Source organism: Triturus cristatus, chromosome 1_2 (genome assembly GCF_964204655.1).
Source record: "Triturus cristatus chromosome 1_2, aTriCri1.1, whole genome shotgun sequence".
NCBI lineage: Eukaryota > Metazoa > Chordata > Amphibia > Caudata > Salamandridae > Triturus > Triturus cristatus.
Genome location: NC_140580.1, coordinates 225,894,413 through 225,919,485, shown reverse-complemented (window position 1 = coordinate 225,919,485; position 25,073 = coordinate 225,894,413). Strand labels below are relative to the sequence as shown.

The 25,073-nt window shown below is 47.1% G+C and overlaps 1 protein-coding gene across 4 annotated transcripts in view; it reads right to left on the bottom strand.

Moving 5' to 3' along the window:
* Positions 1-25,073, bottom strand: part of ZSWIM8 (zinc finger SWIM-type containing 8) — a 2,297,361-nt gene that overhangs the window by 2,157,302 nt on the left and 114,986 nt on the right. For all 4 annotated transcript variants that reach the window (XM_085603517.1, XM_085603518.1, XM_085603514.1 and 1 more), the window contains exon 2: positions 21,384-21,537. In XM_085603517.1, the coding sequence (XP_085459643.1) occupies positions 21,384-21,537 (154 nt within the window). The remainder of the gene's footprint in view (positions 1-21,383; positions 21,538-25,073) is intronic.

The following is a 25,073-nucleotide window of genomic DNA, read 5'->3' as shown; positions in this document are numbered from 1 at the left end:
AATTCGCACACCCCACTTCTCCAATCATGTACTGGGGATCTGAGATGGTGATGGGACACGATATAGAGACAGTCAAGATATCCTTAATGTTTTTGCTTCGTTTTACTCTGACCTATACAGCACTCGCAGAACACAACCTCCTGATTTTTCTGTGTACCTCAAAGATATAGCTCTGGGTTGGTTAGGCAATTCTCAGAGGGAATTTCTGGTGGCTCCCCTCGAAAATGATGAGATACGAGATGCAATTATGCAGATGAAGTCAGAGAAATCCCCGAGGTCCGATGGTCTCCCTATTAACTTCTAAAAAGCATATATTGATCAGTTGCTCTCCATACTGAAAAAGATCTATGAAGAAGAGCAAGAAATGGGGGTCCTTCCAGGCTCTCATTATGTCACTCCTGAAGCCTGGTAAACCTGTGGATTTATGTGATTCCTACCAACCTTTGTCTCTGATTAATAATGACGCGAAAATCCTCTCCAAAATACTGGCAAACAGGCTCAGCTTACTAATGGAGAAATCGCTCTTACCGGACCAGGCCGGGTTCATTCCGGGAAGGGCGACGTCTCATAACCTTCGTACTCTCGTCTCTATTCTACAAAAATATAGATCTGCAGCTGGCCTTGATGGCGGTCTTCTTAGACGCCACAAAGGCCTTTGATTCAGTTGAATGGGATTATCTTTTTGTCATACTTCAATGTATGGGGATGCCTAAAGGATTTCTGGCATGGATAAGCCTTCTATACACCTCCCCGGAAGATAATGTTTTAATTAATGGTCATACTTCTCCCCTCTTCCCCATTACTTGGGGCACCCGGCAGGGGTCCCCACTCTGCCCCCTTCTTTCCGTGCTTCCGACTGAACCCCTCACGGCCACAATTCGGCAGCACCATTATGATAAAGCATTGCGTGGTCAGCTCCGCCCTATCCTTATTTCGCTGTATGCGGACAATGTCACCTTGTATACTAAAGATCCCCAAAAAAATCTCAGTCCAATATTGCGTGAGTTTGTGTGATTCGGTAGGCTCTCTGGAATACATATAAATTGGGCGAAGTCTCAAATCTTTTCCTCTCACAACCTCGGTGAAGGCATTCACACCGGATTTCCCATTAGAGTGGTATGCTACAGAGGCCAAATACCTAGGGGTGTACATCACTATTGATGGTGATGAGCTAATGCATCTTAACTATGGAAGAGCATTGGAGAGCAACACCAGTAATATCACAAGGTGGATAGCGCTCCCACTTCCTATGGCAGGGCGAGCCTCACTTATCAAGATGATTATTCTCCCGAAACTTTTATACCTTTTTTTAAACATTCCATATGACTCGGGTAGACACTTCTTCTCCGCACTGCGCACAGAGCGGATACGGCTGACTTGGGGCACGCAATCCAGGTTGAAATGGGAAACGCTCACTAGACCCTATTCTCAGGGAGGGTTCAATTATCCCTAATCTAGAGCTGTATTATCTCTGCGCACAGGCTCATTATGACCATTATTGGTTTCATCCCCCTAAATATATGCCGAAAGTGGCAACAGAACACTGGCAGGCAGATCCCATTCCACTAGAGGGCGCTATACTGAGCACACCCATACCCCGAGAGGCTGACCCAACATCGGTTCCGTGTACGGTGAAAGCATGGCAGCGTATTGCCAGTCGAATGCAAGCACCTATGCTGTACTCACCTCTACTTCCCTTGGTTTATCATCCTAAGATACTACAAGAAGGAGATTTCAAAAAAACTAAAGCAAAGTTCAATATTACCTGCTGGGGGGATCTCTATTTGAATGGCAAGTTTTGCACCTTGCAGCAGCTGTTCTCTAAAAAAACACCCTCTCCCATGGACATTGTTCTATATGTAAGAATGCGCCAAGGCATAAAAGAATACACTCCTGCATATCCACAAGAACTGCAGGATCTCTCCCCACTACATACAAATATTGTGTAGCGACACCGCCTCACACTTGGTATCTACGCGATATCATGGTCTATGTGCCAGTCCGGCTTCAGCCCGGTGCCCTGCTACAGACAGGTGGTCTACTGATATGGGGCAGGATTTAACTGACAAACAGTGGGTCTACTGTTGCACACAGACAGAACAGATTTCATTTATTATCCGTTAATGCATTACAAATTTCTGCACCGCACCTACTACACCCGTCAAAATGTATAGGTACAAACTGCGCGATAATGATAAATGTGACATCTGCGGCGTGGAGGCTGCGGACTTTCTGCACCTTGTTTGGGAATGCGGCACTATACAAGCATATTGGAGACAGGTGCTTTTAGCATTAGAACAAATGACAGCACTGCGGATTCAGGTTTCCCCCCCCGCTAGCTCTGCTAGGGTACACAGAGAATTTAGACGTGGCACATCAGCGATTTGTGTCATTTGGTCTTCTGTTGGCCAAACGGAGAATAGCATGTAGATGGGGATGGGGCAGGGCGCCCAAGTTTAAGGACTGCCTCAGTGATGTGATATTTTGGCAGGAACAGACATTCACATATGCTGAGCTCCTCCCTTTAACTTTGCGTCCTAAAGATATATGGGACCCGCTGAAGTCATATCTACTTTCACACCCTATTGATACTGCGTGCATGACATATGCGCCCTGATGCAAGCAAGGCCTGTACGGCCCAAATAGCAGTAGGCTCCACTGCTCACACACGCTGCATTAGAGGTTGCGGCTTCTGCTCAATAGGGCATGTTGTTTGATCGACATTGGACGCTTATTATATGTGACCAATGTTAAATGGCTCAATGCCTTCAATGAGGTTCTGTACGCTGCTATGTATTATTATGTTGTCAATCAAATGTATAAGCATGTATCTACCCAAGTAATGTGTACACTATGCTGGGTTTATGTTCAATAAAACTTTATATAAAGTAAAACAAAAAAGAAAATAAGGAATATCTCTTGGAATGGCGCCAAGATCTCCATAGATCAACAAAGGGTTTCCTCAACCTGAAGAAACAATCAGTAACTGTGTCGATTCAGAACTCTTTTGTAGGTCCTGCAAAATTCAAAATCATCTTCAAGGGCCAACCCCATATTTTTGCAGAATCAGAATCCGGAATCAAGACTTGAAGCTAGTTGAAATTGTGTGTCCTTTTGGCTCTACTTCCTGATGTGGCCCTTATTGTTGGTGTTCCTCCTTTCGTAACTCTAGCACTATTACTAATCTTTGCCAACTTAGGGGCGATATTACGTTAGAGCGTGTTAAACAGTTAATGCTTTTTTTCTCTCTATTAGAAAGAGCTAATATAAACCTTAGAGGCAGCTGGCCAATGTTTCATTTACATTAATCCTTACTGTTTTGTGGTGGGAACTGCAATGTTCACTTAAGGTCAGGCCGTTTCCAACACCCGTCAATAGGGTGGGAGTTATTAATGTTCACTATAGTCCAAACCAATCCCATGGCATGCTGATTCCACTACTAGCCATTTACTGCGTCATTATCTTATGGCTTCTGGTCGATACTACTAATATACTGTGTTAGATGTTCTATTATAGCTTTTTCAGTGAGGGAATGACCCTAGGTCTACATCTTTCATAGATAGTCACCCTAACTTCAAGGTATTGTCTGAAAGACTGGATGGTCTTCCTGGGGGGAAGGGGGTGGGTGGTGGGTGTTTCTCCTTAGGGACTCTCTTTTTAAAATACTTTCTATTTCTTTCTTCTTCCTTCTACCCTCTATTTTTCTAGGTTTTCTTCCCTTCATGCAACCACAGGACAGAGCTTTCACAAGACATTAGTGGCTAGTGAGGGTCTCTCATTCTCATTGGCTATACTATACCACACCACAATATAGGTATTGGCTTTTTGCACTTTTTACACAGCACCAAACATCCCAATTCAAGTATTAGGTCAAGACTATGCAATACACATTTCACCACACAATTAAAAACCTGTGACTCTCAGCACTGATGGCAAATCCTAATAATATTGTTTTAGCACCAATCTTAACCACCCTCTAAAAATAAGAAAATAGAAAGATCCTAGAATACAGCACGGAACTGAAAGCTGACGTAACCCTTCTCCAAGAATTAAAAATTGGAAATCATGAGGCTCTAGTCTTAAGGACAGATTGGGTGAGTGACATAGCTGCCTCAGAAGCTTATATTAGGGTATTCATCTTAACTCTATGTCAGGACAGGAGGTGCGGATTATGCTTTACTTTCTGTATTCCTCCTCCCAGCAGTTTCCAACAATAAAGACAAAAACTTTCCCAGCATGCACAGGGATCAGTGGAGGTCAACAGGTTACCCAATCAACGGTTCAATAGTCCCACAAAAGTATATGCCATCACATCTTTTCTTTTTTTCTGCCCTCTGGCAGTTAAGACACCCTTTTTCTTGCTCATCAGTGCATGTTTGATTGTTTGCTTATTTTCATGATTCAGCGCTTGCGTGGACTTTATTCCGGAAGCGGGAGCGCTCTTCATGCTCCGCTCGCTGTGTTCTCTTTGAACTCGTGCCGTGTGTTTGTGGTGAGGATGGTGAACGATTTGAGGACGCCAGAGTGCTCTAGCGATTCTCGCTGCTCTGCCGCCATTCCGCTATGTTCTTCTCAGAGACGCGATTCTTTCCCGCGGAGCCTGCGACTTCCTCCTGAGGTGCATGAAAGCCTGTTTTCACAGGTCTGTATCTTAAGTGGAACAGCCTGACGTCCGCGAGGTAGACTTCCTTGCAGGTCTCTATTTGTCAATTTCATCACGCTATAAACGTATCTTCATCTGTCAAGGGCCCAGCCCAGGCGACACAGACACTCTCACTACATAGGGTGCTTCGGCCATCTCAGTGCGCTTAGCGTGTCCTAGCAAGGCTGGTTTTCAGCCGCCATACTAGCTTTTGGCTGCCCAAATTCAGTGTATTTAACACTGCATGTGTTTTTTGACTAAGAGAGGTCTGCAGTCACCGCATTAGCTTTCAGCTGATCAGTTATATCTGGTTTGCCATGGTGGGTGGTTCTGTGTCCCTCTCTTGCCTTTTCTTGTCCTACCTGTGGGGTTCCAGCTCCATTCCTGCTTAGGCAATATGGATGAGGATTATGTTGAGGAGGAATCACTTCAGGTTTGCCACCTGGATGATGATTTTTGCGATGCTGTGGATGCCTCCATCCACCAGGCAGTGGAAGCAGCAATGGGCCCATTTGAACACCGCCTGATGGAGATAGTGTACGCCTGTGTTCCCACCCAGAATGCTCTTGCACCCTTATGGGTTCTGCCTCAAAAAAAGCACTGAAGCGCAAGCTGGAGTCCAATATGGACCCAAGCGCTTTTGAGCACCTCCAGAAGGCTTTCCTAGCCCGACTAGTGCCTCTGGAGGCATTTGAACCCTTAATCGATGCTACCGACGACCTGTCTCCCAATCTGGAGACGGAGGATGATCCCGAATCTGACAATGAAGCAGACCCCTCTAGCCCAGGCGCCCATCCCTGGTTCCGGCCCCTGCTGGTCCTCAGGTCCCAGTGAACCCTCAGATATGCTCAATCCGGAGGGCCTGGTTTACCCCCATTCCGCTGAGTGGTTCCCGTCTGAGAAAGTGGCCGCTTATATGGCCGGCTGCCCTAGGAAGCCTCTCGACAAGGAAGTCAGAGCTTGCCTTCGAGCAGAATGTCCCCAGACCTCTCTTCCCGACAAGGTAGCGCAGACTCCTGAGGTGCACTCACACATGGCCACCTTCTGCCAGAATGTATCGGGACCCCAAGAAGGGGATAGACAGGTCCTGGCGAGCATGCCAGGACAAGCTTCTCGACATCTGTGGCCCCTTTACAAAAATTCTGGATCTGGTTGAGTAGGCCAAGGTATCTGGCAACCCAGTATCCCTTGAGTCTATCAGGTTGTGCACAGCACGCTGTGATTTTCCTAGGGAACGTGAACTGCGCCCTGTCGACTGAGAGGCGCGGATTACTGCTTTTTGAAGGTTGACTCCAAGTTGGGAGAATTGGCTTCCACCCAGGCTAGTGAGGTGGCGCACGGCGGGCTCTTCGGGGAACTGTTTTAAAAGGAACTTAGTAAGTTTGTGGCCATGTTCACTTCGTTGGACAAGGCGCAAGATTCAATCAAGGAAATTTCCAACCCTCTGGTTTTTATTGGGGTTGGCAGTGGAACGGGGCGCACAGCCATCAGCTTCTATACCCAAGGCCCTTCCCAAGGCTTCGAGCGCATCCAGGGCCAATCCACATTTGGAGAGTTCCTCCAATCCTGCAGAAGCTACCGTGGCCATTGTTCCAGAGGCCAGCTTCAGTCCCATGCAGGTAAGAGTGTTTCCTTCTTCCCTGGTAAAGGTGGGAGGTTGTTTGGCCCCGTTTACTCATAAGTAACAGGGCCTCTCATTTCGGATGCCTAGACACTTCGGACGGTTAGGGGATTTCAGATAGAGTTTTATGGGTCCCCAGTCCAGGGGTCCTCTCCTCGCATGCTGGGTTTTGCAGACGATCAGGCAGTCTTGATAGATCAAGCGGTGCAGATCTTCTTCAAAAGGGAGGGCTAACCAGTTCCTGCATCCACCCTCAGGGTTTCATCAGCAATAGTTTTTTGGTGGACAAGTGCGACGGGAGGCAATGTCTAGTCATAAATCTCAAGGAGTTCAATGGCTGGCTGGTTTATCGCCACTTCAAGATGAAGGCATCCATCTTCTGCGTGACCTTCTGCACCCCGAAGATTGGATGGTGCGTCTAGCTCTAAGGGATGCTTATCTTTCTGTTCCCATCTATCCCCCACGGCAGATTCCTGCAGTTCAGGTGGTGGGATCGGGTGTACGGGTTCACCACCCTCCCTTTTGGGCTCTCAACTGCCCAGTAGTGTTTCAGAATTTTTCCAGACTGCATATGCAGGGTGCAGGAGAAAAGAAACTCCTACATATCTTTGAAGCATAACGTTAAAATATATGCTCCTTTTTACAGCTAAGCTCAAGGTGATGCATACGGGGGGGGGGGTCAGGCCTACATTTTTAGTCAACCTGAGGAGGTATTGGACGACCCAGGGTGGTGGGGGGTGCTCACAGCCAACCTCCCAGAAAAGCAGAAAACGGAGCAGCCCAGCCGGTCAATGGAACAACTATGTTGGAGAATCCCGCAGCACAGTGGCAGATACCAAATTAAGGTGCATCCTGATGGCACGTTGGATGATGCGGATATAGATAGCGTAGAGGGCCTGGACACCAGAGATCATACTCCTGCCAAATAAAGGAGGCTGGGAGGAATGCAAGGAAACTGGCCTCGCTGGGCAGCACTGGGTTGCCCAGCCCTCCGCTATCCTGCTGGATGACATGGCTGTACTCTGGACTGTATGGTGACGAGAGGCCTGTCGCCTCTAGAATGCCCATGTCACAACAGCAAAGACGTATACTGCAGTGGGGGGGGGGGGGGGGGGCGGGGGGCGGGATTGTGATGTTGGCAGGAGGGAGGTCTCCTCTTATTCCTACTAGGCTTTATGGTTTAAATTGTTTCAACGTTTCCTTCCAAGTGCCACACTACACCTAAACCTTGGGATTCCAGGAGTACCCCAGCTTAACACTCAGGGTCCAGTACCTCTGCGGATGGAGCTGCGGCGATTGGGCTTCCTCTCACATATTGTTTGCAGCTGTTGTTGGTGGTGAGTTTCCACCACTTAGTTGGTGCTTGGTTTGGTGGGGGGGATGCTACATGGAGAGTGGAGATTTTAAGGCAACACTCTGTAGCAGACAACATGGGGAAACATCACACACTTACACTTGGAGTTGTTTACTCGGGGTTAGGTGGTGGGGGTTAGGACGGTTTGGTGGGACAGTTCATGTTGCATGTTTAATGAGATGGACACTATTGAAGTAGGCAGGACATGTGCGTGGTATAGGAGGCGCGGGGAGACCGGGGACTCTGGACCAGGGGACCCCATAAACATGGATGAACAGGTGTGGTTCTCTTTGCTTACTCCTGATATATGGACGGGGAAATGACATGGCATCCTGGAATGGTTGGGGTCTACATGACTTTAGTAAGTGAGATAGGGTCCATACATACCTGTGACATTATAGTGTGGGCATTGCATTTCTACAAGAGACTCACCTAATGGATGCAGAGGAAGTGAAGCTTGGAAAGAAGTGGAGAGGTCAGCTGTACGTCTCCAACTTCTCAGCTTACGTTCGGGTGTGGCAATATGGGTGGCACCGGGGGTCCTTTTCCACTTCAGGGAGGCTAATGCCGATGTAGAGGGCCACTACCTGCTTGTCACGGATCAACTAGATGGTAGAGATGTGTCTCTCTGCAATGTTCATGCACCCAATTGTGAAGATAAAACATTTTTCTGGAATGCTTGAGGTACTTGCACCGCATACCGCCACGCCTCTCATTTGGGCAGGCGATTTTAATTGTATATTGGACAGGGTATTGGATTGGTCTCCATCAAAGACCAACACTAAGTGTGGAATCACAAGTGCCTTGGCGGAAGTCATGGCAAGAATGGATTGTGTGGACATGTGAAGAGTCCTCCACCCCACTGGCCAGGAGTATACCTTCCACTCCTCTACTCACAATATGGTTAGCAGACTTGACAGAATGTTGCTTTTCCGCTCAGTGAGCAGCTTTGCGAGGAAGGTAGAGCATCTGGGCCATTATTTGTCAGACCACTCCCCAGTCCTAATTGAGTATGTCAGGAATAGAGCCATCTAATATACCCATGTGGTGCCTCAGCCCTGAGGGACCCAGCTTTTCCCGCTGAAGTGGGGGAGTCTTTGGAGTGCTACCTGAAAACAAACTGTGGAACCACAGTCACAAAACCAACTGAGTGGGAAGAGCTTAAAGTAGTGAGTGGAGAGTGCATGACAAAATCTACAGTATAGCAACAGAGTTGCGCAAGTACCAGGCAGCAATTAATGTCACGCTCCAGTGCTATCAGGCCATCCTATATCGTAGCACAGAGAGGGTTTTTTATGTACACTGCACCTGTCCAGGGTTACAAGGGAGCAATCAGCAGACCTAGAAAATGATCTGAAGGGGGAAGAACTGATCGAGGTTATGAAAGATATGCCTTGGGGTAAGACGCTGGGTTCAGACGGGTTGCCCTCTGTATTTTATTATGCCTATGTGGGAAGGAGACGAACAGAGTGTTGGAGGTGTTCGGAGAGGCTAAGGGTAGGGCGAAACTCCCGCAATCCATGCACAAAGCGACCATAGTGAGGATTCCAAAACAGCATCAGGATCCCACACAGTTGGGATCCTTTTGACCGCTGTCTATGATGAACACCAATGTAAAAGTGTTGGCTAAGCTCCTGGAGAACAGAGTGAAAGGAGTTATCGGCTCCTTGGTGCACAAGGATCAATGTACGTTTATCCCCTCCAGAAGCACTCTTATGAACATCCAAAGGCTTAAGCATATTAGCCAGATGTGGCATTGATAGCCGTGGACATAGAAAAGGCATTTGATACGGTGAGCTGGTGCTAAATGCAGATAGTTCTCACCAAACTAGTATTTGTCCTAAGTTCTTAGGGTGGGTAAATCGATTATACACTGGGCCAGTGGCTTGGATCCGATTAGGAGGTTATACCTCAGAGTAATAGGACATTGAGCGAGGTACCCAGCTGGGCTGCCCTCTCGCCTCTCCTATTTGAGTTGGTCATGGAGCATTTGGCAGAGCATTTAGGCGTCACATTGAGGGAATGGGGGGTCCATATAGGAGCCACAGGTCATAAAGACGGCAGCCTGAGATGGCATTGCTGCGGATGCTACACAGGCTGGGAAAGTTTGAAAGGATTTCTGGCTTGAAGGTGAACCCTGACAATTCATTCGTCTTTCTGCCAGCCGGTTTGGCTGACAGGTCGCAATAATTGCTACCAGCACTAGGGCCAAGATGTGAAAAGGACAGGTTCTACTTTTTGGGCATACAAGTTGCCCACACTGCAGATAAACAATACAAGTACAACATGGGGAGGGGGATCTTGGGCCTGCAGGGTTCAGTGGATTTTTGGAACAAACTCCCGCTGTCGGTTGCGGGTAGAAATTCACTTGTTAAAATGGTGGTTGTCCCCCCGTGCCTGTACTCATTGCAAAATGCGCAATGCAAGATACCACGGAACACTTTAAAACAACTAGATAGTCTTTTGATCACGCTGGTCTGAGCAGAGTGGACTCCATGTCTTAAAGAGAGATTTGGATGTTGGAGAGGTGGGACTACTAGACCTGGAGTTATATTACCTAGCAGTGAAGCTGCAACATGTGGCCAGCTGATCGAGGACGATTACTGGGAAGAGCAACTTCTGGAGGGCGCTCCTGGAAGGGAACATTTGCCGATCTGCAGAGGCAGATATGGGGGCTAAGGCCCTTCATAGACATCCACAGGCATATGACCATGACACCGTGGAGTGAGGGAGGGTGTGATACGTTGCGAGATCTATACCCAGGAGATCAGTGCATTACATTTCAGGAAGCTCAAGAATATTTTGCAATAGGCCCGGGCAGTTATTACAATTTGCCAAATTAATGAAAACAGCCAAAGAAATCGAGACAGATTTCCCGAATACACCAAAGGTGTCCTACATGCTGGTGGCATTCCTGGATATGGGCTCTCCCAGACACTTGATATCCCAACTATAAGTAGCCCTCAAACAGGGCAAACCAGGACTAGAGCTCTAAGCAATATGTTGTTTGGAGAAAGACATAGCGGAACCCATGGCGGGCAAGGCATTGGAGAAGGCGTGTGTGCTGGTTTGGGGAGTCTATCGCAATGCTTGCTTCAAGCTGGCATATTTATGTGTTCTACACAGGGCCTACCTCTTGCCAGTGAGATTAAAGAGAACATATCAAGTTAGGTATGACAGATGACATAGATGCACACAAGATAGGCAGATTTTAGACATGTAATATGGCATGGCACGCACTTATATCCATACTGGGGAGTGGTTGTGAGGGGACGGCGACAAGAGGAGCAGGAGAAAAGGTGAGCCGAGCCGAGGCAAGGTGAGCGGAGGTGAGCGGATGTGGGCCAAGGTGAGGTGGGCAGATGTGAGCCGAGGTAAGGTGAGCAGATGTGAGCCGAGGTGAGGTGAGCGGATGTGAGCCGAGGTGATGCAAGGTGAGGTGAGCGGATGTAAACTGAGGTGAGGTGAGCGGATGTGGGCTGAGGTGAGGTGGGCAGATGTGAGCCGAGGTGAGGTGAGCGGATGTGAGCCGAGGTGAGGTGAGCGGATGTGAGCCGAGGTGAGGTTAAGTGAGCGGATGTGAGCCGAGGTGAGGTGAGCAGATGTGAGGTGAGCGGATGTAAGCTGAGGCGAGGCGAGGGCCGCGCCTGCCTGCGTGGGCGAAGACGAACAAAACCACAGTCATGAGCAAGAGGGAGGTGTCAGGAGAGGGCACAGTGAATCGTGGCCCTCCCAGCCCACGGGTTCGAGCCTGGGACCAAGGCTGGGTGGAAGTATCAGCCCGCTAGGAAGGCTAGGTAACACCTGGCCTCCAGCTGGATTTGGAAAGAGCCCTGCTCTGTCACTGAGTGGGAGAGGCTGAAGTACGTCCTAGGCTCGTGTCCTACATCAGGGCCCGGTGTAAGAACATTCTTGAGGTCTGTGGGGGCTGCGATTGGGTACACTAGTGACTGTAGAGGTGGTGCTGGGCTATGAGGTGGTCCTCAGTCGCAGAGCCGCAGAGTTTGGACCCACGCTAGGCTGGCGCATTGTGCTGGACCCCATACTCTGTTTATTGCCTTGCCGGATGGGAGCAGCCCTGTACAGCTGGCTGCTTAGGAGCATGGAAGTACAGAATTGATTGGTGCCTCCTCCATAGTGTGGTCCAGAACAGAGGGGGAGTCAACAATGGGCCATCTGCGACCGAAGCAGGGGAGTGTGCTGCCAGGGAGTGTGCTGCCAGGGTGGGGTGGGGGGTTCTCGAACAGCCGAGGAGCCTGGAGCAGAAGAGCACAAAGCTGTGACCAATCAATACATGTGCACCTCGATATAGTACTGACTGCTAACGCTGACACGAAGGCCACTCGACAGCAAGACATTGGGGCAGTGTCTGTTGGGCTGAGCCTCCTGTAGGCAGAGCACCATAAGCTAGTGGATAGAAAGAAGGAAGTGGAACAGGCGTTAGAAGTCCTTCAGCCTGAACAAGCAGCCTTGTCACGCAACTTTATGATTTGACTGCCAGGGCGTCGATCCTCGAAAGGCGGACGGAGGATGCTGAAGGAAGAAACCCACGTAATATTAGAGTGGTGGGGGCCCTCGAGGTCACGGACATGGTGGCTTTCTTTGAGGACTGGCTTCCGAACACAGTGGCTCTGGGTCTGCCCACCCAGTTATTTGCCTTAGAGAGAGTGCAAAGAGTGCCAGCACGCCCGCTGGCACCGGGACGACCCCCTCGGCCTGTGGTGGCACATTTCCTGCACTACAGGGACCAGGATATCCTAATCCACAATGCTCGCACCAACAGCCCGTAAATGATTGGCAACAGTAAGGTGTTAATCTTAATAAACTTTACGGCAAAGGTACAGGCCGAGAGGGGTTCCTTCCTAGAGGCTAAGAAAGCGTTGCGAGCAGAAGGCATTCAATACTCCTTGCTATTTCCTGCCAAGAGAGATCTTTGTTTTTGCTTTTTGATTACTGGGCTGGAGAGGGGCGGCTTCGGTGTTTGGTTTCTTAGCCTACTCTCGATCAGATACCCCTCCTAGGAAACTGGGGAAGGCCATCTACTTCTGATGCTTTTGTTTTTCAGGTTTGGTCGGTCAACTGTTGCGAAGCTGCCTTAGGGATGTGGAGTTACTTGTTAGGGGTGTTTGGTGGTTGTCTGGTGGATATTGCTGCTCTGGGTGGGGAGGATGGCGGTTTGTAGGGCATTAGCTTAAAATAATGCGAAGAGTGATACAGTTACACCATGAAGTGAAAACTTTATCCTGGAATGTGAGCGGAATGGGGTCAGCATGCAAGTGCCACAAAATATACAGCTACATTACTTGTAGGGGGGCACATATAGTAATGCTACAGGAGACCCACCTTACATCCGAAGAGGGGGCCAGACTGCGACGTAGATGGCAGGGTCAACTGTATGCCACGTCATATTCGACGCTTTCAAGAGGAATGCTAGTGTGGATCAGGGCTGGCACTCCCTTTGAATTGGACTGCTTCCTTGTCGACCCCGAGGGCTGCTGTGTACTGGTGTAGGGCAGGTTACTGGACAAAGTGATTAAATTGGGGAGCGTTTACACCCCAAACCAAGACCAGATACAATACCTTAGGCACATGTCTGCGCCCCTCTCTTTACTCAACACAACTGACCTACTTATAGAGGGAGACATCAACTGCGTGGCTGATATTGAACTAGACTGGCCGGACCCCCCCCCCCCCCGATGCATGGTACACTGATCTCCAAGGTGACAAAGGGGTTTCAGGAATGGATAGGGCGGTGGGACCCGATAGACATTTGGAGAGTGCAGCATGGGCGAATATGGGAATACTCTTATTACACTCACCTTTATAGCCTACACACTCGTCTAGATAGATTTGTCTGTTCTGCCTGCCTGGGACCCACTATAACATGTACTGAATATTTGGAGTGCACCTTATCTGATCACAACCCACTGTTACTCTGCCTTTGCATTCTGGTAGAGCCTACCGTGACTCCCACTTGGCGGCTCAACCCCGCCTTCCTTGAAGATGCATAAATTAGAGATTCCATACAGACAGCGATCTTCGAGTTTTTCCAATTTAATCAGGGAAAGGCCGGCTCCAGTATCATGGAGCGGGAGGCCTTTAATGTGGTGGTGAGGGGGCACTGCCTGGGTCGGAAGGTGGGGATGAGGAAGGAACTGCTGGAGGAGCTCACCAAACTGGAAACCGGACTCCACTACCAGGGTGCCCAACTAACGAACAGTTGAGATGCCTAGACCCGGGCGAGTACCAGAAACGAGTACATGCAGAAGGGGGTAGAGCAGGTATACTACTTGCATCATCAGTGCGCCACGAATCTAGGGGCTCTCCTATTACCCAGATAACGCCTGCGGACGGGAACATGCTGCACTTCCGTAAGGCCGTAAATGGAACATTTAGCGACTACTATGAAGCATTATATGGTACACCGAATCCGCAGCTGTAGGGAGACATAGTCGAATTCCTATTGCCTCCGACACTGAGGACACTGGAATCCGCTCTGAGGGAGTGTCTGGGAGGGCCGGTGACAGCGCCAGAGATATGCGAGACCTTTAAAGACATGGCCAGAGGGAAGACTTCATTACCAGACGTGTTAGACTTGGCATCTTTTGGCGTGTTTCCCCTGAGTTTTTGCTTTCTGACCTCCCGGTTTTGACTCTGTTTTTGCTGGTGTAATGATTCTGCGCACTTTCCTCACTGCTGTCCAGTGGTAAAGTGCCAGTGCTCCTGTTACAAAATGTGTTATGGATTGGTGTTTCCATGATTGGCCTATTTGATTTATGTGTCAGTCCCTAGTAAAGTGCACTGCGAGTGCCGGGCCTATAAATCAAATGCTGTTGGTGGGCTGCAGCACTGGATTGTGCCACCCACGCAAACAGCACGTAAAGTGTAACTCTGGTCTGCCATTGCAGAGCCTGTGTGCAGCCTGGGGCTGCCATGTCGACTTGGCAAGTGCACACATTTGCCAGTCCCTAAACCTTCCCTTTTCTACATGCGAGTCGCCCCTCAAGTAGGCCCAGGGTACCCCCATGGGCAGGGTACATTGTATGTGAAAGGTAGGACATGCCCTGGTGTGTGTGGCATGTACTGAGAGTGAATTACAGCCTGCTTCGTTTTTCACTATTGCAAGGCTACCTGTTCCCCATAGGCCAGAGTGGACAGTTGGATTATAACATCCTATCATCCTAACTGACCCAGGGAACACGATAGAAATTCGAGTTTAGTATACCTAAACTCAGAATGATAAAATACATATTTTAGTGAAGTTGTTTTAACATTCAGTATTTGAAAATACCACTTTTAGAAAGTAGGTATTTTCTGACCTAACCATCCAGCCTACCTCTGCGAGCTTGTGTATTGTCTGTCTGGTTTGTGAGGGACAGGGGCTGGGGGATACTCCAGGAGACAGGGTGAGTCAGCACAGGGCTGAATAGACCTATCTGCACATAGATAAGTGGGAGGAGTAGCACCTGGATCTGAATAGGGCTGTGAATGCCTTCCACAATGCAGGCTCCACCTCCTGTGGTGCGTCTGAGGACCCTGGCCCACACTGACAAAGGAAGAAGGTGCACACTGGCAGAATGCACCCAAAACTGGTTTGAACTAGGTACAGGCCCCTCTGCCTTCAGAGGACAAAGGATTTGCTTGTATAAATATTGGGGCCCAGACTCCAAAACTTTAGAACTCTTATGGCATCAAGAAGACAGCCACGAAGAAGAGCTGGAGAAGCTGTGAGGAGGAACTACCACTTTGCTGTGTGTTTTGCTGTGTTGGCCTGCAGTGGCTGCTTCTGTCTTGGGCAGTGAAAGGAATGGACTGAACTTTCTGCAATCTACTTTTGTGAGTTTCTCCAAGGGCTTGAGGTGGAGCTTGCCCCCTGTTCATTCTCAGTAACAGCAAAGACTTCAAGCTCGACGCGGTCTACAACGCCGCAGCCGTGTCCTGAAGGCACCACAGAGGGCACCGCGACCCTGGTCTCACCGACGCCACCTGCCGACACCGCCACCGAGCCGCTGCTCGCACCGCGACCTGTGGGCACTGCACTCCGCACCCCCTCGCTTCACGACGACGCCTTGGTATCCCCGACGACGTCGCTCCACGCCGGACTCGACGCCGCTGCTTGCACCGTGGTTTGGGGGCACCGCTCGTAAAGTTACATGACACACCGCCTTCATCCCACACCTTAGCCTTAGCCTACCGACACCGGTGCCATCGACTCCAGTTCGTCAGCCGACGACAGGCTTCAGCAACGACGGCGCCACTGCTGCACCGTGAACTGCCAGCACCGCCTTCATCTCACACTGCGATCCTGGTCTCACCGATGACGCCATCTGATGCCGCCACCGAGCCGCTGCTCGCACCGCGACCTGAAGGCACCTCACACAGCACCGCTGCAAATTGCACCGCAGCACACGACGCCTGCCGACGCCAGCGCTCCTGACTCCATCAGAGAGGAGACCAACCCGCAACGCGTGTGACTACGAGAGGTCATCGACGACCTGCATTTCTGAAAGGTACTGTTTGCGGGTCTTCCCGACACCGTAGCTGACCTGCAACACTGCGGTCAGCCAGAACTATTTGGATTTGTTAGTTCACAACGCCGTGATAGCCCCTGACGGAGCTATCTACATCAAGGAAATGTTTTTCACGCATACTTTGATAACTGAAGATTTTGAAGTACTGTATTGGGGGGTATTATCGTTTTGGTCTGGTCTTAGGTGTATAAAAATATTGGATATTTTTCTGAACTGGTGTGGTGTCCATTTGTAGTGCTTACACTATATTACTGTTGGTTATGTGCAAATGCTTTACAGACTGCCTCTAAGATAAGCCTGACTGCTCGTGCCAAGCTACCAAGGGGGTGAGCAGGGGTTATTTTAGGAATGTAACTCCCTTACCCTGACTAGGAAGAAGGGTCCCTATTTGGACAAAGGTGCAAGCCCTTGCCAACTAGAGACCCCCATTTCTAACAAGACGGTTTGCCGGTGGAGTTCTATTCCAAGTTTGGGCAGACCTTGGCTTCTAAAATGGAGGCCCTATACACAAAGGCATGGGACAAGGGCGAGCTGCCGCCCTCCACCAGGGACTTGTGCTCCACCAGGGGTTGTGTTCCTCACAAAGACAAAATCGTTGAAGGCACATGTATTGGAATCCTGCCCCCTCTCTATGCTCAATGTCGATTTCAAGGTTTGGAGCAAAATCCTGGCCTTGCACCTACCTCATATTACGCAACTTATACATGCGGACCATTATAGATTCATACCAACTAAGTCTACCTCAGGCAACATTGGCGAATCTTTCATGTCATGCATCATCTCTAACTGAGCAGTTACCCAGAGGCTCTTATTGACGTCGAAAAGGCATTCGATTTGGTGAGATGAGATTTCTTATAGGCCAACGCATGGAGCAGGTGGGTGAAACAGTTAAAACACACCTAAAGATGTGAATTAAGAGAAGCAGGGTGATTTCACACTCATACAACATCCATAGATGTACAGACAAGGGTGCCTGTTGTCCCCGCTGTTTGCTTCGGCTATTGAGCCACTAGAGGCAATTTTCAGACAGCCAGGGCACTGCCACGACATGTGCCTTGGAGAGAGGACCCATATAATTTCCCTCTACGCCGATGATCTGCTATTGTATCTGGGGGATGGCAGACAGGAGACGGAACAGGCATTGACACTTCTTGATGAGCATTCTCGATTGGCAGAGCTTAGACTCAATAAGGCTAAGAACCATCTCTTCCAATTGGTTTGTGATTATAATTTCCATGAGGGACTGCCGGAAGGCCTATCCTGGTCCCCCCGTCCCTTTAAATACTGAGGATTATAGATATTTCACGCAGTGGAAGACCTGAAGGACGACAACATGAACCTGGTAATGAGATCATTAAAATCATGTGTCCAATTTTGGCGCTCACTGAGGCTGCCACTGATGACCAGCATTGGATTGTCAAAAATGATCATGCTTCCCAGACTCCTATACCTTTTTGTAAACCTACCAGTGGTGGTCACACCCTCATGGTTTGCGGGTCTAAATCAGTTAACTTCGGGACCAGATCTGGGATAGTGGACGGAACAGTCGCTCGTTGCCAGTATTGCAGAGGACGCCAGAAGAGGGGGGATTGGCCGCTTCCGAGTTTGAACTGTACTACCTAGCCGCACAGCTTCAATTGTTAGCTCAATGGTTAGATGCAGGAACCTTGAGCTACTGGGACCAATAGGCTGGGTAAATAATCAGGAATTGCTGCTGGCCCGGTTCCTACACCCGTTGGTAACTATTCTGAAACCCGGGCTGAAGTTGCTGATGGCACTGTACTACTGGAGGAGGCGTCTCCGAAGTCCAGCTCGAGCTCACCCCTATGCACCGGACTTGCCTAATTGGGCTTCTGCATGGTACCTAGTTAGCCTCCTTCTCAAGGGCTCAGCTGTCGGAATTGACGACTGTTGGGATCACCACAGTGGGAGATTGCTTTCACCAGGTGACATTGAACTCTTTGGACGACTTTTTATCTTAATGTGATTTACCTCACGGACAATTCCTGACTTACCACTCGATGACAAGAACGTTCAGGGACCAGTGGTAGAACGGCCATCAGGAACTGCAAATACACGGGGTCCTCCAGGTGCTGGTAACATTAGGGGCAGCCAGACACTTAGTGAAGTGGTTCTATAGAGCGTTGTTAGAAATGGTGAAAAGGCCTCTAGTTCGGACGTGAGAGAAGTGGGGGGCGATAATATGAAGAGATCTACTGGATAGGGAATGGACCGAGTCTTGGGGAGTCCGAAACGGGTGTCTAGAAACACCAACTTTAAGATCATTCAATTTAATTATATACATATGGTCTACTTGACTCCTCATAGGCTAAACATTATGCATGGAGGAGAGGTTTGTGGTTGCCCTACATGTGGCCTATGTGATTTAGGGTTCGCCCACATGACTTGGGGGTGTGCCCGCCTTAAAGGGTTCTAGGAGGCAGTGTTGACCCTGGTAAATAGGACCGTAGCCCGCACGCTCACCAGCACACAAAGGTTTGAATCTTGGGGCTGTTCCTCAGACCAAAAGCAAGGAAAAGGGAACAGGTTTGTGGATTTAGCATTGGTCCTAGCAAGAAGACAGACAGCACTGACATGGAAGACCGTGTCAGGCCCTACAGTGGCAGCCTGGGAAAGCAATGTAGACACATGGGACAGGGCAGAACAGAGGGCTCTGCAGAGGGAGGATGCCTGGGTGATCTGTTGCTGCCCTTTGGCAGACCTATGGAAGAAAGTGTTGAGCGCCAGGGAGGCCCGGCATGTGAGTACATTCAGGAAGTGGTGCGGAGGCTGCAGGAGAGGTGGAGGATGATTGCTCTGTATCTGGTGGGCTTTGAGGGAGGTATCTGGGTGCATGCTGCCTGGGAGGAGCTTCACCCTCCCCCATCCACCCGATGACCCACAGTGATCCGGTATTTATTTATTTATTTTAAGAACTTATAAAGTGCACAAATACTTGTAGGTTTCTTGGCGCTGTGAAACCTTAAAATCTGAATCTCATTTTCTTAATTTAGCTGTGCTTCATTCATACTCACCTTTGATCTGTTTTCAGCCTGATTCTGTTCCTGACGCTACCTGCATAAACATTAGGTCACAAAGCTAAAGTTGAGACATTGTAGGCTGCGTAAACATGCAGAGTCAGCTTGCTCAGAGATTTTCAGGCAATAGTTAATCCTCAAGTAAAGTCTACTCAGAATAGAACATTTTGTTGTTCAGCCTTAAAACGTAGAAATTGCACAAAACACCGAGGCTGTCAGATTCTTGCCTTAGCTCATTTGTGTGTTCTTTCCAAAGTTCTATTTACCTCTGGGCGTTCCTTGTTTGTCATCTTCCCTATAAAAACCCATGTAGCTATTGTTCAAGTGTGCTCCTTTCCTTGAGTAACTCCATGGTGCTCGTTGGATGGAGACCTATTCTGAATGCTTAATAAATTACCTATGGTTTGTACTTCGCTCCACTGTTGATTCCTCCTTACTTGATAAGAACCCGTGGCGAAGTGGTGATCCCTGCACCAGCAGGTTATTAATTAATCTGCTCCACAGCGCTATATGCTGGAAGGGTCGGCTGGGGGGAAAAGCCTATTGCTTAAAAAGCCAAGTTTTTATTTGTTTTCTGAATGATGGCTAGTCTTAATCTGCATGGGAAGAGAGTTCCATAATTTGGATGTGGTAACTATAAAACTTCTGTCGCCCCAGTTGGCTTTTTTGGTTCTAGGGATGACCAGAAGTTTAGCATCTGCTGAGCAAAGAGATCTGATCGGCGTGTAGGCCAAAAAGGCTTTCTTTAAGTATTCCGGACCTGTATTGTGAATTGCCTTGTAGGCAATACAAAGAGCTTTACATTTTGATCTGCTTCTTACAGGCAGCCAATGGAGCTGTCGCACCACCTTAGAAATGGGTTTGAACTTGGGAGTCCCTGACAGCATCCTAGCGGCTGCATTCTGTACCAATTGCAGCCTACCCAGCACCCTTTCCTGGGCATTAATAAACAGGCTGTTGTATTTAGAACTGCATGTATTTCCCTGCTACAGGGACAGCCATATGCGTATTACGGGGCAGTGGGCCTCTAGGCGACACACCATTACGGAATTTCCCCAGAGTTTGGGATAGACTGTTTTATTAATGTTTGATTGATATGTCTACATGATTAATGGATGCTTGTTACTCCCTAGAGTACACGTAGATAAAAAGTACAGAGAATATTTATGTGGTACCTTACGATTGGGGTTTGTACTGCAACCCATTTTGGTTGACAGTAGTCTGAAGTGTCAACTATTCTTGTTGTGACTTATAGGGCCACTTATTGACGGGTATGTTACCTAGCTTGTCCATGTACATTTTTCTAATATTGAAAATGCCTATAAAGACAGATTTGGAAAAAAAACCTTGTATGGTGTCACTCAAGAATGTTGTCCTTTATAATGTGCCTATTTAAGTAAATCATCTGTTTTTACCTTATTAAACACACTCCCACCTCATCATACCACCACAAAACTAGCTTGTGGCCAACTAGAATGCTTTATACAAGTAACTCTTGTTTTCAAAACTGTAAATGGACTGGCTCCAGGTTACATCAATGATATGCTAACACAATACACATCTCCTAAAGTCTAAGGATCAATTACACTCAACCCCCTAGTTACCCAAAACCACCTTCTACTGCCTCCAAGGTCCTCATATTGTTTAGACCCTTTGCATTTGTCTTTTGCCACCAGGCAGTGATGTCAATTCAAAATAAGGCTTAAGAAATCTTTTACACCCCGATAAAGGAGCCCGACTACTCTTCTACCCCTGCTGTAAATATGTACATTTCATTTTTGTGGGCACTATATGGTTATATATGTGTTTTTGACCATTACAAGCCACTAAACCAATACAATGACTGCAAGCTGTTCATACTATGTTAACAAACATGACCTCATTGATCTAGGTAGCATCACTTTTGCAAGGTAAAATATATAAATTTGAAACGTTATGTTTCTTAAAATAAAACAAATACACAAAGGATATATAAAGAGGAACTAGCGGCTACGAACAGAGCATACCCTCACTTCAAATGCTCTGTCCCAAATAACTTGTCCCTAGAATTTCATGGAGGAAAAGGGGTGAGTAAAGGTTAAATGGAGATAAAGTTTAGAATGCAAAAATCAACAAAGAGAAATAGATGTGGCAACTAACATGAAATAAAGACAATTAAAAAACACACTATAGGCATTAATAAGTCTGTGTGTGTTACCTGATGTCCTCCTCATTCTCTGGGAAGCTCCAAAAAGCAATTCGAAGTTGCAGTTGTTCTGGAACTGGGGGATAGACCTTTTCCACAACCTCGAATGGAATGTGAAATGCCACTTGCTTTGCAGACAGCTCAACCAATGGAATCACCAGCCCATCTTAAATAATTAAAGAAGAAAAGAAAGACAAGAAATTGAATAAAAGATAAAATAAAAATTACAATAAGCATGAAGAAAGAAGAACTTACTATTTAAATTATTTTCAGGGCGCGAGAATTAACAGGGGGGGATTGTCTTGGTTTGGACCAAGCCATGTAGTTCTTGAGACTCAAAAAGTAAAGGTATATGAACAGATATTAAGTACAGCTTTTAATGAGTACAGATGGCTGCATGGTAAGGAATGGTGGACACAAGATGTGGTTCAAACGTGCTTTGTACCTGGTAAATAAAAGGAGCAAACTGATCCCACACTAGTTTTGCTGTGTTTGCATACCGAGAAATCAAGAAAATACAACATTCTTTACTTTTTAAGAGTAAAAAATCTAACCAAGTGTGAAGAAAACCGCCTTGGTACATTTCTCTTAAGCAGCGAACATGGTAAAAGAAAAAATAATCTTGAAACATTTCTATATAATGAAACCTTCTTAAACTCTTAACTTTTGTCAAAAACTAGAACACACATGAAATAACCTATACACAATTGATACGTTTTAGATTTGTTGTAATATTTTCAAAATTAGTTTTTCTCCATTTCAAGTCAATGCCGGACTCTTCACTTAATATGAGCTTACATTCAAGAAGCAAAATTTGTGCTCGGATTGTGCCTGGGTACACGATTATCTTACATTACCTAGTAAGATAATGGCACACACTCGGAAATCTTGTTTTGCCATCCCCATTTAAGGTAAATTAAACAATTTAATCTTATGCTTGAGAATCATATTGCAACAAATCACTATGAATCCAATTTGCTCAGCAATAAAATAAAATGCGAGGTAAGAAGCACTGATCTTTTTACAATCAAATTGCTCATTCAATAACCAACTAGTAAATGGAACCGCCATATGGAACATCATGTGCCTCATTTTTTAGGCAATTTTAGAATGAAAACTTACTACATGCACGCAAGGCCTTTGCCCATTCCCTTAATTATTTGTATATGCACATCTAGAAAATAATGCATTAGAAAGGACATTTTTAAAGTATGGGTTGTATGGTACATTTTAAATACATAGAAACGTAATAGTTTGTAATTTTTTGGCATCACTATCAAATCATTAGCATCTATATATTTAATCGCCACTGGCTCCAGTCAAACTGTATTCTTGGTGCCTTTCCAGAACCTAAGAAGAATGGAAGTCTCTATCCTCCTCTGCAGACAATGAAGATGTGGATATTTTCAGGAGACGGCGTGCTTCCAGCCTATCTGGCCCACTAATCATTTTGCTCAGTAGATGAGCCACCTTCTCCGACAAGCCTTAGCCTGCAGATTGTGTACCAAAAGGTGGAGCTGCAAAGTGTGGAGTCTCTCTTCTTCCCCCAACCTGAAATCTACCCTCGCCTTCTTAAAGGACTATGCCTGTCCCTCCCAAAAACATCCCTCTCAATGTCCAGGCCCCTCCCCAACTCTAAGCAGCGAAGGATGTTCATTGGAAGGCTTAATTAAAGTCTGTATTGACCCACCAAAGGGCTGAAGGGAGAGGGATAAGTGATCATCAACTCCCGTACATCCAGACGGCCACAGACCTTCAGTGTCAGCTTGGTGACTAGGAAGATGTATACCTTGGGATGTTTCTATCCCCTAGAAAGCCATGGTACTTGCGAGGCCTGGCTCCCACTCAGAGTGTCGTCAACCATGCAGTAGTTTCGGTCTGTCCCACAACAGGCCTGGTGATAGCTGTCTGAGTCTGGTATACCTAGCCACTCTTCTTTCAGTTGTAGAATTAATTGTCTTTGGGCCAGCCTAGCTCTTTTCCCTGCCAAATAAACTCTGGGCTCTTATCAGCTACTTCCTTCAAACCCCCATATAACGTGAAATACATAATAGCTCCAGGGCATGATGAACATTTTAAAAGCAGCTATGTGTCTCAACCAAGACAACTATTAGTGTTTCCTCCAAGTAAACTCTGTTGTAACCAACTTCATGAAAAATTGGTTCCCCTTGCTCCCATGTGACAGTTAATGTTTCCTGTGCATCTGTTTACCACCACTGACCATCAAAACAGTGAGAACCATATCAGGGAACTCCAGGCTTCTGGATGAAAGAGTGACATTGAGATCCTTAAATTTATTTAGATAGATTTTGAACCCCGAAATTCAGTGGTATTCTTGGAGCCCCACAAGGATTGCCTGTATCAAAACCTAAGGGACTTGCTATTCAACCACAATATCATCGGCAAGCATATTTAATTCAAATATATTTCCTCCCAACTTAATGCCTTTGATGCAGTTAACACAAATAACGGTTGGCCAGGTGCTTGAGCACAAGAGAAAATGGAAGAGTAGAGAGGGGCATCCTGCCTCATGCTTCTTTTTATGATAAACCAGAGAGCCCTAAAGTTCATACTGCCAAGGCCCATCCTGGAAGTCCCAGCCCACCTGGTGAAAGAACTTTTTCAAGTCAAGGGTAAGACCACTGTTCTTGGTCCCTCCATATGACCCAAGTTTAGAAGATGCGACGCCTTCCATATGTTTTCAGCCTTTCTTCCCTGTATGAATGAATTAATCAGTTCATAAAACCTTATTCGGCATAGATCTTGGCGTAAAAGATACATACCAAGAAATACTCAATAAAAACATTAAAGTAAGTGAACAAATACATCATACAAAAGCAGCAATGAAATCAAGGCATTACAGAAGAGTACCACTGACCAAAGACTGTCTACATTGCGCCATGAAAGGTTAAATTATCTACTAAAAAAACAACTACACTGTACTCGCTCATGATTCCAAATCACCACATGCCACCTCTTCCATCCAGGAGCATAAATCAATTACCACTCATTCAGTAAAATCGTGAGCGTTAAATGTAACAACTAACCCTCCATCTATTTTCTACATCTTACAATTGCTTTAAGTAAGGAGCAAACATCAAAACAAAGTTCTGGGTTGTTTACCCTTTAGTGTTTGGAAACCCTATCAGAGTGATTAGCTGCGCTTTAAAAATCCTGATTGATTGATTTAGGAGTTGAAGATAAAACAGTACATCACTGCGCTTCCTAAACCCCATGGATTTTAAAATGGGTTTAATAAAAGGTTTTAAAAAGGAGATGCAAAATTTGCAAGAAAACAAATGGCATCGTTTGGTGTCGTCCTGCGTTTGTGGAGGGCAGGCAGAGCAAAGTAACCACAGTGCCCTAAGCTTCAGAAAAACACAAAAGCCTCCACACCGTACCTGCCACAAATCGTAGTAGTAAAGATCTTTCCCAACGTGTCATTGCTAGGGTTAAATACAGTGTCGAATCAGCTGGTGCAGGGATCGTGCGATAATCTTTAATAGATCTTTTGCATAGCTCATTATGCAGTCTCTGTGAATGGAGGTACTCTAGAAAACGGGACTTTACTTTCAACATATCAGCCTTTTTTAGGGTAGAGGGGGCGCTAAAAATATCAGGTAAGCTCAGTACCTTTAAAACATTTTGGATTTAGGCCAGCCAAAAGACTGAGGAGCCCTTATCCAGTTTAAGGCAGTCCGT